At 41.5% G+C, this 19,773-nt stretch overlaps 1 protein-coding gene across 2 annotated transcripts in view; it reads left to right on the forward strand.

Annotated features, from left to right (window-relative positions):
- Window positions 1-6,362: 6,362 nt before the first annotated feature.
- Window positions 6,363-19,773, forward strand: part of LOC121181091 (cytoplasmic phosphatidylinositol transfer protein 1-like) — a 71,298-nt gene continuing 57,887 nt past the window's right edge. For both annotated transcript variants that reach the window (XM_041036888.1, XM_041036889.1), the window contains exon 1: window positions 6,363-6,615. In XM_041036888.1, coding sequence (XP_040892822.1) covers window positions 6,568-6,615 — 48 coding nt within the window. In that variant the 5' untranslated portion in view covers window positions 6,363-6,567. The remainder of the gene's footprint in view (window positions 6,616-19,773) is intronic.

Genomic DNA, 19,773 nt, shown 5'->3' on the forward strand with positions numbered 1-19,773 from the left:
GAACGGCAAAGGTGACCAATCAGAGGAGAGAATAGAAACAGCTGTCCGAGGCGCCTGAAGGACCAAGAGAGGACATAGGACGTGGGTTTAAGTTCATTATAATAAAAATGTTTATATTATATGAAGGGCTGATAATTTAAATTAACAGAATGGCACTGGTAGATGGTTTTACAGCTGGGTAGTCTATGAGATTTTACAACAGATCGAAAGTTAAAGTGGGGCGGGACCAATTTGATTAGTATGGTATAGTTAACGGAATTGTCATCCAGAAGTGTCATCCAGTATTATTTAACATTATGATAAGTTATATTTTTATTAATCCAGAGAGGCGAATATGTTCATCACTGCAGGACATTAATAGGACACACACACACACACACACACACACACACACACACACACACACACACACACACACACACACTAGGACATTCTGTTTGGAAAAGGGAAAGGCAAAGCAATAATCAAAAAGAAAGTATGAAAAAGTTGAGAATGAGCTGAAAATGACAAGAGGCGCCTCATTTTTATCTTCAAGTGGGAAACATAATTCTCTTTGCATAAAAAGGATAAGACTAATGCAAGGGGATGCAAACACAAAGAAAAGACTTATAGATTTAAGAAGATTGTGTATGTTGGCAATAACATAGGGGACTGTCCAGGAGGACTTTTCCTACCTGTAAACTCAAAACACGGAGAAAAAAAACAAATACTCAAACTCAGCCACAGGAGGGAAATGTAATGTCACTTTGAGACAAAACGGTTTTACATTCCATTTTAATTTCATCTAAGTGATCATGATGATGGAGGAGGGGACAGTCAATAAAAATTAAGAACATGATCACAATGATAGAACAAAAAAAACTAAAAGTGTAACACTTGCATTCATCAGTCAAATGAGGAACACAATGAATGAAGAGCTTTGTGAATGGACATGAGCATATGAATGAACACAGAGTGCAATGACTATAGTTTACCAGTAGGTGTCCCTTTAATGTCAGCGTTGTGCATTCCTATCTTCACACACTTCACTGCTTTGAAAGGCTCCAGTGCCCCCATAAATAAAGCTAATGTGGGTCAGTGATTTTCCTGCTCGTGGCAGAGAAAGCCCCTAAGCCCTGAGCTAAAATCAGTTTGATCCCAGTGCAGGCTCAGCACAGACCTCGGAGGCCTGTTAAACTGAGCATGACTCGAACCCACTGAGACGAGGATCAAATATGGGACAAGATCTCTGATTGCAGAAGCCTGAAAATATTTTCTTTGGGCACACTGTTCAGAGTTCAGGAAGAGCTCAGCTGCAGAGAACTAAGCCTCTAATGGTCATTATCGCCGTCATAGATTTACCATCATCAATATTATCTTTCTCAATACCATTGATGACAATAACAGGCTGTGCAGTGCCAGGATAAAGATCAAACTGATAAAGCTTTAACATGCACTTCTTTTTTTTTTTTTTTTTAGCTCAGTTAATGTAGACACAATTCCTCAATTCCTGACATAGCTTATGCTGAAGAAGAATCAAAACTCATCATTTTCCCTGCCAACATTTCACCTAAAAGCAGTGGTTCTCTGCTAAAAAGTGGGACAGAGGTAGGCCTATTTAGCTTTTCAGAGCTTACAGATTTGTGTGGTATTATTGACGCAACACAGCAGTTCAGATGACATCAGACTCTAATCTCCTTTCTAATCAACACAGACCTTATTGAAATAGTTAGGTCATCGTTAGATCATGGCTAGCTGCTTCAGAGATACCACTCACATGAAAGCCCGTCACTGTCCCATGGCCCTTAAGCTTCAGGGTTTAAGGTTTAAGATAAAGACAGGCTGTCAGAAATGAAATACCGACCTAATTTATTTATTTATTTTTAGAGCTGTTCCTTGTATAGTGCATGAGAGAAAAATGAATAAAAACTTTGTTTTATGGTACACCCGGCTATCATCATGTCTGGAGATATCTCTCTTTTCTTCGGGCAGGGCCTTTATTGAATAGTTGATTGTGAGAAGGCAGCATGATCTGGGGGGAGAGAGAGGTGAAATGTTTTGAGGCATCCAGAGGAATGTCTTATTTATCTAAGGCAAGGCTATAAAACGTATAGACAGTTGCAAGGTGTCTGAGGATGTCTTTGTAATTCTGATGATGTGTAAGAACCTCATTGCAGCTTAAGTTTCCCCCTTTTTTTTAAAGTTGTTTGCTTGCTTTGTTTACTTGTAAGATCTGCAAATTACAGTAATTCCGACATGTATAGTAAAAACTATATTTTTCCAAATACTGATTACTGCAGAATACTGAAAAATCATATCTGCCATCATATCAACCCGTTGGTGTGTATTAAAAATGCATATATATTTTGTAAAATCTAGTGTAACATACAGTATGTGAGCCTATATGTGTACCCAGAGATCACTTCTGTTATGATTTGGCACTATATATACACTGATCAGGTATAACATTATGACCACCTCCCTAATATTGTGTTGATCCCCATTTTGCTGCCAAAACAGCCCTGACCCGTCAAGGCATGGACTCAGCTGGACCCCTGAAGGTGTCCTGTGGTGTCTGGCACCATGATGTTAGTATCAGATCCTTTAGGGCCTGTAAGTTGCGAGGTGGGGCCTCCATGGACACCTTTCTATCAGAACCAGCATTAACTTCTTCAGCTATTTGAGCAACAGTAGCTCGTCTGTTGGATCGGACCACACGGGCCAGCCTTCGCTCCCTATGTGCATCAATGAGCCTTGGCCACCCATGACCCTGTCGCTGGTTCACCACTGTTCCTACCTTGGACCACTTTTTATAGATACTGATCACTGCATACTGGGAACAACCCACGAGAGTTGCAGTTTTGGAGTTGCTCTGACCCAGTCGTCTAGCTATCACAATCTGGCCCTTGTCAAACTCGCTCAAATCCTTATGCTTGCCCATTTTTCCTGCTTCTAACATCAACTTTGAGGACAAAATGTTCACCTGTGCCAGGTGCCATGATGAAAAGATAATCAATGTTATTAACTTCACCTGCCAGTGGTCATAATCTTATGCTTGATCGGTGTATATATGCAGATGTAATCTAATTAACTTACATAGTGCTGATTAGTGTTAGTAAGACCTACAGTGCCTTGAGTCTGCTGGCTCATATGCTAACAACCTTATATGACTGTGTGGCTCTGTGTTCTGTCAGGTTTAATGTTTACCTCCACATAAACCCATATCTTAATTGTATTCAAGCCAAATGTGTGAATACAGTTAGATTGAATTACAGTATACTAGAATTTATTTTCAGTGAGATGAAACTTTGGTTCCATTAATATATGTGGCACTCTGTATATTACTGTGGGGGTGGGGATAGTTTTCTGGAGTGCTATTATGTAAATTCTTTCATTGAAAATGTGACTCATTTAATTCAAAATGCCCGTTTCATCTGCTTCTATACAATGTTTGGCCATTTACAGGAACACACATGGGAAAACTTTAATATAAGACTGATGTGCTGTTAATGGCACCAATCAGTCAGAGCTGTGGAGCAGTTTGCCTGAGGAAATACATGAAGTGAATGTTATAATGTTGTTTCAGACACAAAGAGGACAGCTTCCTTTAATGTTCACATTTAACTGATGACTTCACTGTCTGTTCCTTAGCAAGCAACACATTCAAGTATAACAAATATATAACGCAGATGATGCATTTAATCACATTTGTTACTCATTCAGTCCCGTGGCTCAACATAGTAACAAGGTTACAGGCCTTCTCAAACCAATCAGATCTGCAAAGATATTTGACTTGTGTTGCATATTTAATTTAATAGAGATGCTTTGTGAATTATTTCTCCACACAAAGGCAGCACTGTATCGCATACACTCAGTGGATTATGTCACTGCTTTAAGGAGCTGCTCACACATGAGTTTTCTGGATTAAGCCAAGAGTTTAAATTCCAGATTCTGTTTTAGGAGGGTTTGCCACTCTGCCCTGAATATATTTCTGGGTGGAAACACTGAATGCTTGCTGACAGTGGAAAATACCATTTGTCAGCATCTTCATCACAGAAATGTGAGTGTGAATTTTGCTGAGTAGGCCCAAATAAATCAAAGGTGTCAATGAAGCCAGCAGAACAACTCACACGCCGTAATTAAAAGTGACTGTTTATTAATGTGTTACCAAGTGTTACTAATTTTGTTCAGAGGAACATTGTCATCGCAGAGCCTGGTCTTAGTTGTCACTCAGCTGTACTTTGAAGTATAAGGCAGCAGGCAAGTACGTTTTCATGCTTGAACAGTAAAACCAGTTTCTCCAACTTATGCCCATGTTTATGAAGGGAAGTCTCATAGTGTAAACATCTCCAAACTGCTGAAAAGTGTTATCAAACCAGGACCTGAGGAAAGATGGCAACATTTACTAGCAGTGTCATTTTAGAAAATGACATTTTCAATTGTTTACTTCATGGAGATAATGTTGATGCCAGGCCTGTATTACTTGTGCAGTCTTTATCTTTACTTCTAGCTTGTTCAGTGGGGCCTTTTACTTTTAGCCTGATCTTAAGCTTCTGAAATTACTGAATTGAGTGTAGGAGACCGTCTCGGCTCATTGTGCATTTCGTGCTGCATTGTCCTAAATCTTGGGGGGAGGACTAGTGTGGTGTATCAAAATGATTCTGTGCACCCAACATGTGAACCCCCTCAAACACATTTAAGGCACAAAGTCAACACTTGCACCTCATAACTGTTTGATTTCAAGTCCAAATAGAGTCAAAAGAAAATGTGCCACTGGTCAAATACTCTTAAGCTGTCTGCACTTTGGATTGCTGATGTCAAAGTGAATGTTTACTTAAACAGCAAACGCCCTTACATGGATAGTGTACGTGTGTGTGTGTGTGTGTGTGTGTGTATATATACAGTAGCTCACTGAATGTGTGAAACTGAAAGAAAGCGGAGTGAGACAGATGTAGATGTTGGTACAGCGGTGAAGCGACGTTTCCTGTGCTGTGGCTGGGTCGACCGATGTTTCCACCAAGTAACCAAGCGCGTCCTATTTCAGCAGGCCTAGTCGAGGGAAGGACGGGGGCCGGGGCTGCTGTGAACTGCTTCAATTTTCCGATTCCCCTGCAAGCTGCTTTCTTTTTCTTTTTTTTTTTTTTTTAACAAGCAGAGGGGAAGAAAAGCCCGGGGACAGCACAGAGCCTCATTCTCCTCCGACTCAATGATTTGTTTCGTCCTTGAAGACGATAAACTTAAAAAACAGAATCCGTAAAGGAGGTTTGGTTTACACGGAACACCGCTTTGAACAACACATATTTTCTACATCAGCAATTCGGAACATTTACTTCTAGCGGTATCCCGAGTAGACCTGTGTGTAACCAAACGACGTGAGGCAATGACACATCCGGTCACACATTTTTCAAAATAAATGCCGTAGTGAACTTGCCCTTGTGTTTTTTGGGGGGAGGAAAGACGAGATAAGTCAGTAATTACACTAGGAATAGGACACTGGTAATGCACCTTATTTGATAATAAATTAATAATATGAATGAATGAACAAATCAGTAGCCGGAGGCAGCCCAGGCATCATAACAGCTCACCAGCCTTGATTTACAACTTTCGGCCAGCCACTTACTTGTTCTGGTGGTCCATGTGGCTCATATGTAGACATTACTAACAACAATGATGTCTTTTTTTAACGTACCCAACCAGTATGAATAATTACACTACAAGACACGTAGACCAATAAAACCTGTAGGCCAGATTTTTGACTAATGTAACTCAAGATACTGATAGGATAGTGTAGACCAGATCTGATTACAATGCACTGTATGTTGGGTTGGTTTATCATGGATGAAAAGATGGAACCACCTGGTCTGCTAAAACCCTTCATGAAGCAAGTTTTTTTGGTTTGTTATTCAGTCCAAAAATTATTTCAGGGAGTAAAACTGTGGGGTTGAGATTGTTTGTTTCCAAAAGAAATAGTTTAGCTTACAGTGTCAGCATCTTGAAGACTACATAAGGGCAGTATTACAGAGAAAAATTACATTTGATTTACGGACAGAATACAGGACGCCTTAGCTGATAATTTGCTTTGGTGGTGCAGTTTCCCCAACACTTTTGCAATTAATCAAATGACCACATACAATTGAGACAGCCCAGTGAACTTGGGGCTTTTTGGGCCCCTGTCGTTCTGGGGCTCCACCCTTGATACTGAGAGCTTCAGCTGAACTAATCAAACATATTTCCACGTGTGTCAGATTGAAAATGAAAAGATTTACACTCTTATTTCGAAGCCCTGAATACCAGGTTTTCCGGTGCTGTTCGGTTCAACTTGACTCGTCAGTGTGATAGGAGGGGACAACCCTTGCCCGAGCTCATTTCTGCTCTTACGCTCCCCGCCGGAGAGAGTGTCCGCTAGTTCCGATGAAAGAACTCAGTCGTACCTCGGACTGTATTTCATAACCCGGGTTGGTCATCCTTCCACATGCGCTGACACGTCTCCAGATACTACACACATCCCGTCGGGCGGCGGAGGGAACAGCTACTTGGGCTGGTTTGACACATTGTGAACACACGCAAAGAGACGCGCTGAGGGGGAAGATGTTGCTGAAGGAGTACAGGATATGCATGCCCCTCACGGTAGAGGAGGTAAGTTTTTCTTTCAGATATCTATTCTTCTTTGTTTATATTTTCACCAAGACTGGGGTCCAGTGCGGGTCAGACGGCTCTGGCGGCAAAACCCCTTTGGATTTGCTGCTCCAGACATGTGGCAGGAGCTTACATCAAGTGTGAGAAATGCATTCAGATGAAGTTGAAGCACTTCACTGAAACCTACTCCCTACTACTTTTAGTTTGATAACATGTAACAGCCATAAAGGGACTACAATAATCCTAAATATAGCCTGTTTTAGACAGAGACAGAACAGTCAGCAGGCTTTACACAGTGAAACACTTTGATCTGCTCATCGTTAACTCATCATCTGTTATAAACAAGGTAGTTCGTTTGATCAGTTTAAAGTAGAACGATATAAGTGAGATCATTATTATGTGGCCATCACCTACTACAAGACCACTGCAGTGTTGTGGTTTGAGCTCTATTGCTGTTTCAGACCCTAACTCTCCCTTAGCCACACACGCACACACACGCACACGCACGCACGCACATGCACACGCACACAAATTTGCATGTAAATTGCCTTGCATTAAATTCATGCTGCCCTTTTGGTTGCACATAATGACACAAACACAATACTGAGTAGGAGGTCTCCACACTTAGTGGTGTCTAACGCTAATAGTTTCACTTGTGCTTCGCTGATTGATATCAGAGAGAAAGGGCCATTGTCTGCATTCAGCCTATTTGTCTATTTGGTCTCACGACTCAGTCTAAAATTAGAAGGTGTAGATGACTGCTCTCTTGTCCTGGCATGCATTCTATACAGCACGACAGCTCCTTTTTCAATTATCACCCATGTCATTGTTTTTTCTTACTCATCTCCATGGCTTGTGTTGTTGTGACGCGTGGGTGTTATTGGTTTTCTTATAGCTGAGGGCCAACAGTCAGGTGGAGCAATGGTCTCGCTGCAGCGCAGCGTCTCAACTGATATCTCGTGACTTCAGATTGTGAGCTGAAAACCCAGATGAGGTTTTGTGCTCTCTTAAGAAACTTGAAGAAGCACCGCGTTTGCTAAAATAGTCAGGACAGTTTTCATTTAAACAGAATCTATTTTTAGGAAAGAAAGAGAGCGGTGAAGGCAGAAAAATGACTTCATTTCAATCTCTTGCTCTAATCATACTTCCGATCAGACTTTTGGTCTGCACCTACACGTGTGACCTGCAGTTTTTCTCTGCACTGTTTCTCAGGCTCTCTAGGAACTGAAGAGATCACGGTGGAATGAGACGCGTCCGTGCTTTGTGTTACAGGCTAATGGAATGGCTGCACATTTACATGAAACTCTTGACAAGAATAATGTGTTTATTCTTCCCCCCAGGTCGCCTCCTGGCTGACAGTGCTATATTTTCTCACCACACGCAGTGAAAAAGGCATCGTGCCACTGACTCATGCAAAAACCTGTGGTCGAAAGGGAAATGCCATCCTCTAATACAAGGGTATTATGGGAAGAATATGTTCGCACTTTTTCTCGCATGTGTTCTCGAATACCTTTGCCTGTGTGACATTGCACGTGTGTGTTATGTGGGTGTTTGCGTTCAAAGATGCATTTTCCTTTCAGTAAATCGGCCTTTGCGGTGTGTGTATTTCAGACCCAGTGGAGTAGCAAGAGCTTTCTTGTCACGTCCGGTGAACTCGTGAACAGATGGTTGTTTATGAGAAGCAAGAATAGTGCAATTAAAAGCTCACGCTGTGATCACATGTGAACAAAAGTGCCATCCCACCTCAGAAATGCAAAACACAGCATCAGGTACTTATATTATTCCAAAATTGACAACAATTACATGTTAAGTTTTTTTCCCCCTGATGATCCTAAAAGCTTGTTTACCGCATGAAATGACCGGAAACACTGGTGTAACTAGATTTTTTTTCAGTTACATTCTGCTAAGACAAAAAACATTGTACCTTTCCTTTACAAATCAGTCTCATCATTTCTGCTTGTAAATACACTTCAATTTCTTTTGGCCAAAATATTACAGATTGCACTTTTAACATGAAGACTAGCCTTATCAGCACCTGCTGTTGTAGCTTCCTGTGACTATAAATTGCTGCTGAGAAGAGCACTTCCTTTACAATGCAGCCCACATCTAAACAAAGATATGTGTGTTCAACTAACATTTAAGCTACAAGCAGTTCAGGCTGCTAATAACTCTTTGTTTAGCAGCTGCTGGTGTAGATTTTTTGTGAAGCTGTAAGGCCATGATGGGGATTCTTAAGGATACCTATAATGAAACAAAACAGGATACTCAATAGAACTATCAGAAACACAGTATAATTAGAAGCAAAGTGTGTACATCTGTGGGATTAAAGTAGAAAAATTCGAGTGCAGTAGATCACATACTGAAAAGCAGCCACAAGCTGTGACACTGTACTCAAAATGCAGTTTAAAAAAAGGGATGGATGCATTAGTATTCCATATTTCAGCAAACAAGAAGCAGAGCTGCCACCCATTACTGCTCAAATAGGCCTTGCACTTTGCTTCTTTTTTTTTTTGCAAAGATAAAGCCTTATTTGGATGAATCACAGGAAGCAGGGCGTCAATGTTTGTTGACAGTCCTAACTTAGAAAGAGGTCTACTTAATGGTCCGGAGGGAAACGTAGAGGAGGTGGCGGTTTGTTCTGTTTGTTCTTATCATGGCTGCACACATTGAACTGAGTGTCTCCTAAAAGTTGACTCAATGTTTCCTGCCTGTCCAAAGGAAGGGAGGAAAGGAAGGAGGGACAGCTGGAAAGGTTGCTGGAATTAAAGAAGGAAAGATTGAATGGATGTGGATGGGAAAGCAAGGATGAAGTATTCCAGGCTGACTGCTGAGGGGAAGGGGACAGACAGAGGAAAAGGATGGCAGAGAGGACGGAAAGAGTGGAGGGAGGAGTGGGGGTAATGCTTGAAGTTCTGGGAGATTTTTTTTTTCAGTGAAATTCCCCAGGCTCATGTACTAATACACTGTGTGTGTGTGTGTGTGTGTGTGTGTGGACACACATGCACACCCTTCAATATAGAGTCATGGGGACATGCAAGGTCACGTCTCTCTGTGTATTGTCTCTGGGAAGAGATTACTGTCTGCTGCTTGGATGTGTTGCGTCATCACAGCCTTATTACAGCAGATGTTGGACCGGCTACCCGAACTGTGTTTATACAAGTTTAACAAACACCATACACAGTCTGAAGAAATCATTTAGCAATACTAGAGCATATGAGTTGTTCTATGAGCCCCATCTTAATCATCCCATGCTGGTCTGGGTGTGTACCTGGCATGTTTCCTGCTGCCTTTCCCCTCCACTTTCCATTTTCCATTTTCCTCATTCTCCATTTATGCTTCCAGTAAAAGTAGTAATTTTGAAGGGGGGTGGGGGGATTCCAGACTCCTCACATATGAAAACATTGCCTTCGATTACATTTAATGTTTATTGTGTAACAGGTAGGGCCAGGATGACTCAGTACAGCTCACGCTAAATCAAGAAAATCAGGTCTGGATAAAGTCTGCAACTTTGAAGGAGATCAGTCACAGCATAGCTTCTGTGTTTGAAGCTCGGAAAAGATTTAGATGTAACTCTAACCCGAACCACTTAGCTAAGAAATAATAACTCTGCTCTGGGGATAACTCTGCTCTGTTCTACGCCTGTGAGCAGAGCCATTCATCAGCCACCGCGCCCTCCCCACTTTTTTTTTTCCTGGAAAGGATAGAGAGGTGATGCATCACAGGAGACACAGATAGATGTGTTCCCTCTCTCCTACTCTGGCCATCTGTCTGTCTGTCTGTCTACCATTATGTCTCTCTCTGCTGCAGCAGCTCTCACCCCTCCCCGTCTGTGGGTGACATACCTTTTTTCAAGCTCATGAGAAAAATGCTGTCATCACCTAACCTTTGTCTGACCCAAGTCACCCTGTGCCTCCAGCAGCACGCCTGCTATCAGAACCTGTACTCACCCTGAACGTGGCCTTGCTTGATTAATCTGAAGTTTTCATTGCAACTTCGATTTCACACTCTAATAGAATCATCCGTGTGGTGAAAAGAACACCAGAGACCTACTTAGAATTGTGCTCAGACTTACAAAGACCCCGACCGTATTAGCTGAATAAGGTTTTCACAAGAGCTTGGATACTTTCAGGGGAGAGCAGAACTGAAGCAGGTCTTCATTGCAGAAGGCCAGCCCCCCCATTAACCATAGTGACTCAAAGCATAACAACACTAAGCGAAGGCCAGTGAAAGAGACACCCATTCAAAGCTGAATAAACTGAACATCCGAGTGTTTTGAGACTGTTTGATGTAGTCATACTCATTGGCTGAATGGCTGATTGATAGGGTCTTAGCTCTGGCAATAACTTGAGGGATTATGGCACCGTCTGATTGTGAAATAGTGTAATATGCTCTGAGACCTGTGCTGCGGTGTGCTGAGCATAGGCTGTCATACGCACAGAATGCAAGCTGAAGGTGTAACCATTTTTGACTGCTACGCTTACTATTCACAGGCAGTCAAGTTTTTCAGCAGAGCTCAGAACAGCTGGTTCAAACCCAGAATTAAAGACAGTTCCTCTGTTTCCACTTTGCATAATTATGAGTGTGTGTGTAGTTTTTGAATGAATGTTAACCAGGTAGCATGTGGGTATGTTAAATCACATTTGAGATCCTGTAATGACTTTTTCAAAGGGAAGTTGCTTGTTGAGGTGTTCTTGGCAGGCTGAGAGAATGAATGGGCGTACTCAGAGATGGATGACTGTATAAATGGGAGGATGTGGGGCTGGCTGCTTGAATGAATGACCGGATGGATGGTTGGAAGGACACCTGGGTTGTTGTTTTCAAGGCATAAGCATCTCTGCAAATATCACTCTAGCCAGAATTCATTAGAGAGAATGAATATCTTGTAATGTAGTGTGGCCTACACTTGCCAAAAACCACATACAGTTCATTCACCTTACTAAATCACTATTTAGGCTCATACTGTGAGTGTAAGCTGCTCAGCTGCATCTGCACAGCAGATGTTGGGATATGAAAATGCGCACACCAAAGACCATAATTTTTCTAAAAGCAGCTGACACACAGAAGTGGAGTCAACACCTGATAGTTGTCGTATTGTGTTGTTGTGGACCCGTGAAGTACTGTAATGGGATTAGAACAGCCGTGCCATATTGTTCTTTCGCCCACAAGGGATTATCAGTGATAGGTGTTCCTAGAAATGTTCAGGTCCTATCAGCCCTTAGGTGTGACACTGACAGTTTGAACCATTTTGTGCAACGCTAGCTTCATTGGCTTGAGGCGTTGTGAAGAGGATGAAAATAGTAAATTTTCACACTAGGCAACATCAGAGTTGGCAGTAGTGTCTCTTTCCCCAGGTTATTTCTTTCACATCGGTGGGGGGGTCGGGGGTGGGGGGACTTCTCAGCGATTGCTGTTTGTTAAAACCCCCTTTTAATAAGGGCTCTCTAACGAGATTGGTTGCCATTGTTCAGTCCCAGAGCATGTTTCCATGACGCCAGCAGTTAATTTCATGTATCCACAGACTGGGAGAACTGAAAAGCTGCGAGAACAAACGTGCTATAGCTCGGCCCGGACATGGAGGCTTCTTTCCAGACAAATCAAACTGTTTCTTTTTTATTTTCTATTTTTAGGCAAGGTAATTAAAAAAGACAGTGTCCTTGGAGAGCTGGGTGTTCCTGCGTTTGGAAAGGTTGATTTAATGAAGTTGAGTAAAGTGAGACTTTATTGATCTCTGAAGGGGAATTCTCCTCTCTTGTCCCCGTAGTCTCGTAGTGAGGTCAGGGGTTATGGTCAAGTAGGTGGATGCTTGCCAACACAAGGCCAACACATAAAATGTATCTACGTTACTTAACACAATGTCTGTATTATTTTTGCACAAGCACTGCTCCCTGTTTATTCAGAATATTGTTTTCTGTCTATATGGTTAGACCCCTCCCATCCACAGGGTTTGTTTAGGAAATGGCGCTTGTTTGATGTTGTTTGTTTCTTTGGTGTCATGGTAAGGTGCAAGGCCTTTTTGCCATCTGGTATACATGACAATGCTGTGATTCAATCAACATCCCATTTACTGCCATTTACTCTTCTAGAGGAAACCATCACGGGTTGTGATGGACCATTATCCATGGATGAGGCCCATTCTCATTTCCTAGATGACTGTGTGTGTTTGAGAGTGTGTATGTGTGTGTGTGTAAATTGTATTGGCAGAAAGGTTGTTTCATAACACGAGAGCTCCATGAGATCGTCAAGCCGTACTGACAGTCACACTCTGGAGAGGGGCTGTTTCACTTGTCTCTCTTTTGTACACACCCACACTGATTGGAAGTGTGCATGTTTCTATTATTTAACAGTAGCATGTATGCACACATCGCGGGGCACATTATTGTTGTCTTTATCTTGTAAGCTGTTCGGCAACCTGCACTTGACAGCAGCATCCACCGCTGTATGGGAATGGCACTCGAGAACTGGTTCCAGATTGTCCGAACCATGGGAGTCATATGCATCAGAGGTTATACAGTTCCTTTTATCAGAGCTGGCATTTTTTATGACAGTAGAGTTTTACAAAACTATACTGTCATAAAATGTCAAACTCATGCATCTACGCTGGTACTACAGAGAGGAAGAAACAGTCCAATGCGTTGCTTCATTTCACAAAGAAAGTTGACGACAGAGCTAGTTGTCGAGCAGTGTTTCCCATTCATAGGCTCTACTTGGCCACCCACCACCACAAATAAATTCACACCCTGTGGGAAACACTGTAATGTCTGAAAAATGGTAATTTCAAGTAAGGGTGGAAACATCAGCAAAATACTGAAACATCTTTCTGCACAACATGGGCTTAAATTCCAGGAATGCCATGTATTTGACACTTTACGCACGAGTGGCACCGCTTCCCAACAGAGCAGCATGTCCGTTGCCGAGGGATAAATATCTTGTATTTTCACCACAGTTAGCACCAGGCTTACCAGATTTTTACTTTGACTAAGAAAATTATCCTGAATAAAACATTGATTTTCTTCTGTGTTTGAGTACTGACTAAAAATAATACATTAGTTCTGGTAACTACACCAGGTGAGTGTGTGACCTTATTTGTAACATTAATTATTCAGAGGCGTTTGCGCACTTGTTAAATATCTCCTGTGCCTTTGACATTACTCAAATTTTATACATTGTGAATAAAAACATAACACTTTCATGTACTGCAGACTCTTTTTGTGCAAGTTTTGGCATGAAGCAGCCTTTTGCCACCACAGAGAAAAAGAGGATTTCTTCCACTATCTCGCCGCTGCTCTAGTATATCACAAGAGGGATAAAAGTTGTTTTCTACCAGCAGCCACAGTCTGAAAGCGGCTGCTAAATCTGTAACGTGTGGCTGAAAATAGAGACAAAGCAGCTGATTCTTTAGACCAAAGACACTCTTCTTGCTGCGCTCAGTGTGGACATCTTCACTGATACTGCTTACTGCTGCCGGTGTGGGTTCATTCGCTTACACTGTATTTCAGGAACAGCTGCAACAGCATGCTGAAATTAGAATAAAATGTTAACTTTTCACTTCACTGTTTGCTGTACATCAGTATAACTGAGGAATTTGAAGGGCTGGTCTTATATTTAGTCTTAAGTATAATTGTGAATGGGAATCTGTGTATAAAATCTCCCAGATATGTACAAATATGGTAAAAGGCTGAGAGGCTGAAAGAAGATGAGGGTGGGATAATGGAATTATGTGAGAGATGAAGCTTCACAGCCTCACTACTTGACATTACAGACATTCATCTGCTGCGCTCAGCCAAGCACCTACAAGTGGATTTGCACACATTTCTTTGTTGTTTATCAGATGAGATTTCACATGTGGTTGAGCAACTCAGATATGATGTAATGATCAAAGGAATTGAATGGAATAGTTTATTCTTCTGTTTTTTTCTTAAGCAGTGACGTGTGGAGTGACGAGTAAATGTCAATGACAGCAAATGGACGAAATACGTTAGAAATGAAAGATGATAAGTGAAGCTGATGACGACGAAGATGTGGTGATATGATGTGCATGTTTTGCATGAATAACACGGCGTGGAGATATGGGGAAAAACAGAACTAGTCATGTGGAATATGTACATTGATCATTGTGAAGTTTCCCCCCAGGGGAGACTCACTGTCTGAGTTGTTCCTATAGCTGCACATACATACAGTGACAGCATAGATCTACACATGAGCTGACTAGTGTGAACACAGTGGGGTTTTTTTCCCTTTTGGCCTATAATAGCTGTACTGCAGCAGAGAGCTTCAAGAATGTGGTTCATCTGACCCTAAAACATTTAACTACTTCTCAAAACACGTTTGCGACTTTTGGTTGGAAAAAAGCATCATGCAGATTCAAAGTCAGAGCCTGTTGAATGTTTATTTTTGTTTTGTTTTGTAAGCGATTATTCATTGTCAAAAAAAAGTTGCTGATTAATTTTCTGTTGCTCGACTAAGCAGTTGGTGTTATGACTTGTTGTGTTCACACATTTTCACTGGACCTGCATTGATGTTGCAGAAGGTGTGGCAGTGATTTGAGGCATAAACCATAAAGAAACTAACAAGCAAAATGCTAAAAGGTCCTAAAGGTTTCCTACTAAACATTCACTTGTCAGCTTGTGAACTGGAAACATTTCAGTCAGTTTAGCCTAATACATTTTTTTCTGCTGGTTGGATGGTGGGATGGTGGGAAACATCAAGTATGCTGACTGCAGTATGATTGCATGTGAAAGTCTAAATGAATGAATGAATGATTGAAATTGAAAATGATGTTGCACTGCTGGAGTCGTATTGCCCACAAAGGACATCAGTGGGGTTCTGCCCTCCACAACAACTCCTGCAATTTGTCCTGCCACAACCAAATTTCCTCAAGCCTTTTGTGCTTTATGAAATATTGAACAGATTCCTGCCAAAAGCAGAGGTGGGGGGTGGCGGTGGTTAACACGATAAACAGCAAACGCATCATTGTGTTGTCAGAATAAAGTGTTTGGGATTAAAGCACCACAAACATAGCAGTGAGTGAAAACAGATTCTGTGATGGAGAGAAATGGTTTACAAAGGGAGATTATGAGCACTATTATGATTCGGAGGGCGTTTTGTTTTCCCCTGTAGGTAGATCCTGAATGTATTTTTAGTGCTGCATGGCCCTAAACACAGTTGATATGCTCCCATAAATCAATATCGGATTGCTGATCTTGCAATACACTGAGAGCAGAGAACTTACTGTCTCCTACTTTATGACTAATGTTGTTTGAGTGAATACAGTGCATTTATCTTTTAGAGCCACACAGTGTTTTAAAACTGACAATGTGACACAGGTGCTTCTTTTTTGCTTTATTTTAAAATGGAGCCATCATAATCTTGTTGGTACAATCTTACACTTTTTGTCCATTTGTCTAAAGGCACATCCTGCCTTGCTATCTGGGAAGGTTGAGCAGAACTGCACTTCTGGCTTTTAATTTGTTCAAGGTCATCTGAATATAAATTGCACTCCCCCAACTCAAATATAGGCTATATGTTTTTACTGTGACTTTGTGAATAAAAAGTCTGCATTTGCACCAGACCCTAGAGTAATGACAGTTAGTTGTTCTCAACAACTTTATGTGCTTTTTTCTGTTGCTTCAATGTGCAAATATGATCAGATACTGGCATTTGACAGCAAAGAAGTTAACAAAAGATTTTAATGCAGCACAACATGAAAATAACGCACGTGTCTTTTTCATCAAACGTTTCCCATCATAATCCTCAGGTCAGCCCAGAATGTGACCTTCTTTTGAAGAGGCTGAGGAGAAACATTATCACAAGGTCCACATAAACACACTGTGGTGCTCAAAGCCTGATTTAGGCTTGTAATATCTCCATTACTTCAGCAAATGTCACATTGATAATACTATCACTTCAGCGTGAAAACGGCTTTAAAGTGGCCTCCTGTTTATTTGGCTACACTATCAGTGGCTGGTTATCTACCATGTACTGTGTGCTCTGACACTGTTTAGGGCCCTGACTGTATTGTTAACTGTTTGCCTTTATTTCTGACTAGCTTTTACTACTGGAGGCTATGAAGCGTGAATTGTCATCTGATCAAATTTAATTTAATGTTCTGGTGGTCTTTTTCACCCTCTGTAGTTTCACTTGCGCAGTGCGTGTGTATTTGTGTCTGTGTACGTGTTCACAGGCACAGAGCTAATGTTTTTCTACAGCCTGTACTCGTACAGTAGCTGCTAGTCCCTGCACAGAGAGACTCAGAGATGGTACAAGTGCAGCAGCAGCAGCCGCAGCAGCATAAGAGGAGGAGGCAGAGCAGTGAAATAGAAAAGAAAAATTAGTGACTCTTTCTCCCTACTTTTCTGGCTTTTTTTTTCTTTTTACATTAGTCAGTGAAGAGATGAGAGGGAAAGATTTACCAGAGATTTACGAAAGACACGGATGAGGGTAGACAGATGGAGATGGAGAGAGGAGGTTCAGTAGATGCTTTCATGCAAGGTACTTGCTGTAAAATACATGCAAATGGAAAGTATGAGAGAAAGAAAAGATACTGTGGTGGTGACAAGCTTGAGTAGACGCATGAAATATGAAGAAGGTGAAGAGTTGAAAAGGAAGTAATCTATGCTTTAATGCAGCCAGTGGTTTCTGAGCAGCTCTTTAACATTGCGTCAGGGAGCCTGTGGCTTATTTACAGACGCATTAAAATGATGTTACCAGTTGCCCATGTAATTCCAAAAGCTTTAAAATGTCTTTAGAGAATAAATGCATATGTGGAGGTTTTTGTGTGTTGTGCTTTTAAACGCTTTTTTAATTACTTTGGCTGCCTCTTAAATCACAGCAGGTCAGGCTTAAGTCACTGGCTGCGTCAGTGCCCACATGATTGTATAAAAGTGATTGTGATTCATAGGTGCATCTATTTTGTACCTGCTGTTCGAAAGTTTTGAAAGGTTTGCTTCAGCTGTGGGTTACCGAGGATACTTTTACACTCAGGATAAGAATACACTTGCGCACGCTGGTCATCATGCTGTTCTGCTATGCCTCCAGCCCACACACAGGTGCAACGCATCTTGGAAGAACTATCAGCACAGCCCACACACACACACACACACACACACACACACACACACACACACACACACACACACACACACACACACACACACACACACACACACGCACACACACACACACACACACACACACACACACACACACACAAATTAGACAGGCTATAGATAGCCATATGCTGACACACTTCATTATCATCTCGCGTTTCTATAGTAACCAGTGCCATCCATCCCTACCATTACCCCCATAGCAGAGTGGATTATAGTGATTATAGTGTAAGACCATCCCTAGGATAACTGTCAAATAATGAGGCAGATGATGGAGTCTTACCTTCCCTCAAGCCTGGGATTTTGCACCAATCACTTCCTTGCAGTGTGTTTTCTATGTTTCATCTTAGACATGTTAATGTGAGGGTAAATAGGCTGTGCTGATATTCCAGGTAAACAGAAATAACTAATCTGTTGCTCTCAGAAGGTTAAATGTTGCTCAGAGCATTTATTTACAAGGGTTTGATTTCAGGCAAGCTGTTTGTTCTTATCAAGCATTACCTTTACTGACTGAGGAAATGCAGCACACACTACCAAATGCAGAAATGTCACTGAAGATCTTTGTTTTGGTTTTTGTTCTTTTCTGACACCACTTCAGCAGACCATATAGGGTATTATGGTTTCCCAATGCAGCAAGAAATGAATGTTCCCACTGAGTTTCAGCCATATAAGGGTAATGTTTGTGTGGTTTTAAACAAGACTGTACCAAAGTTATTACAAATCATTCTACGGCAGGCGTGAATGTGTGTTGACTGCTTTTACATTAGAGTAATTAGAATAGGTTATCTAGGGGTTTCTGACTATTTGCTGGACAAAACAAGACCTTTAATAACCATGAAACCTTGTTCTCAAGAACATTGTTACCAACAATATTCATTACCAACAGATTCAATCGAAAAAATGTCTGGCAACCATTAATGTCTGCGCTAATGTTTTCCCAGTCCGTCCTGTAGATGTAAAGGATTTGAAGGATAAGTGAAAACCTTGACCTGCTGTGTGATTTATTCTCTTGGCATCATGTATCTCTGTGCAAAATCAAATTCCTCTAGTTGTTTAGATATGGACCATAGCTGTGGACAGACAGACTGACCTTGCCATCTCTAATTCAGTGCCTCTAGCCTGGCTAAAAATGTTCTATTCATTGACTAATCCAGATTCAGAAGACATTTGGAAAAACACATTGTTAAAATAATCTTCTAATAAAAAACTATAGCTATCTCTAGCTGTGTCCATTAAGAGTCACATAGTACTGTATGTTTCTCTCCCAAGACTCCTGTTGAGAAGCAAGGCAAAAGCAGATTTTTTCTTATCCCTTGACAGCCCCTCACTACACTGGGTAGTAATTAGCCTCCCAGCAGCAGCAGCAGCAGCGTTCCAGGTTTGAGGTTATTTTAATTTGAAATATTTCATCTGGTAGACCTCATATTCTGACCTCATAAGCCCTTGATGTTTACACTACATGTTTTTGTTGGTTTTATCAAACTGGCAAGCATGAAAAGTACTCCCATCACAAAAACCTGCAGTAAATGATCTGTTTTTAGTGGCTGTTCTGCTGTTTTCACTCACTTCACCTGGATTGGAAATGAAAGACCACACGGCCTTCATCTGATTATAATGACAAGTTTGATATTAAACATGGTGCATCATCACTCGTGCATCCCTTGTATCTAAAGGTAGTGGCTCAAGTGCATTTTTTCCTACCACACAAATACAGAATAACTCCCATGATGGCCATTCTGGGGGCAGTAGCACAGATTCAGAATGGCGCTGTTGGTCAGCTGGAAAATGAGCCAGTTTGTCTCCAGTTCCCAGTAGGATGAGTTCTTTGCAGATACAAGGTTTTCAAGGAAGAGTGGTGTTCTACAAGCCTGGGAAAAATGTTAGGTCAGTATTTCCTCTGTCACTTCCACATGAGGGAATTGTGATGAAGAAACACAGAGATCATCAACTCGCTGAATACCTGCTGAAATGAGGCTAATAAACCCCACGCCTTATCTTAATGGCTTCACAGTGAAGGCTGATGTTCAGTCGCTCTCCCTCTGGCAGGAGAGCG

The sequence above is a fragment of the Toxotes jaculatrix genome, chromosome 4, assembly GCF_017976425.1.
Source record: "Toxotes jaculatrix isolate fToxJac2 chromosome 4, fToxJac2.pri, whole genome shotgun sequence".
In the NCBI taxonomy this organism is placed as follows: Eukaryota; Metazoa; Chordata; class Actinopteri; family Toxotidae; genus Toxotes; species Toxotes jaculatrix.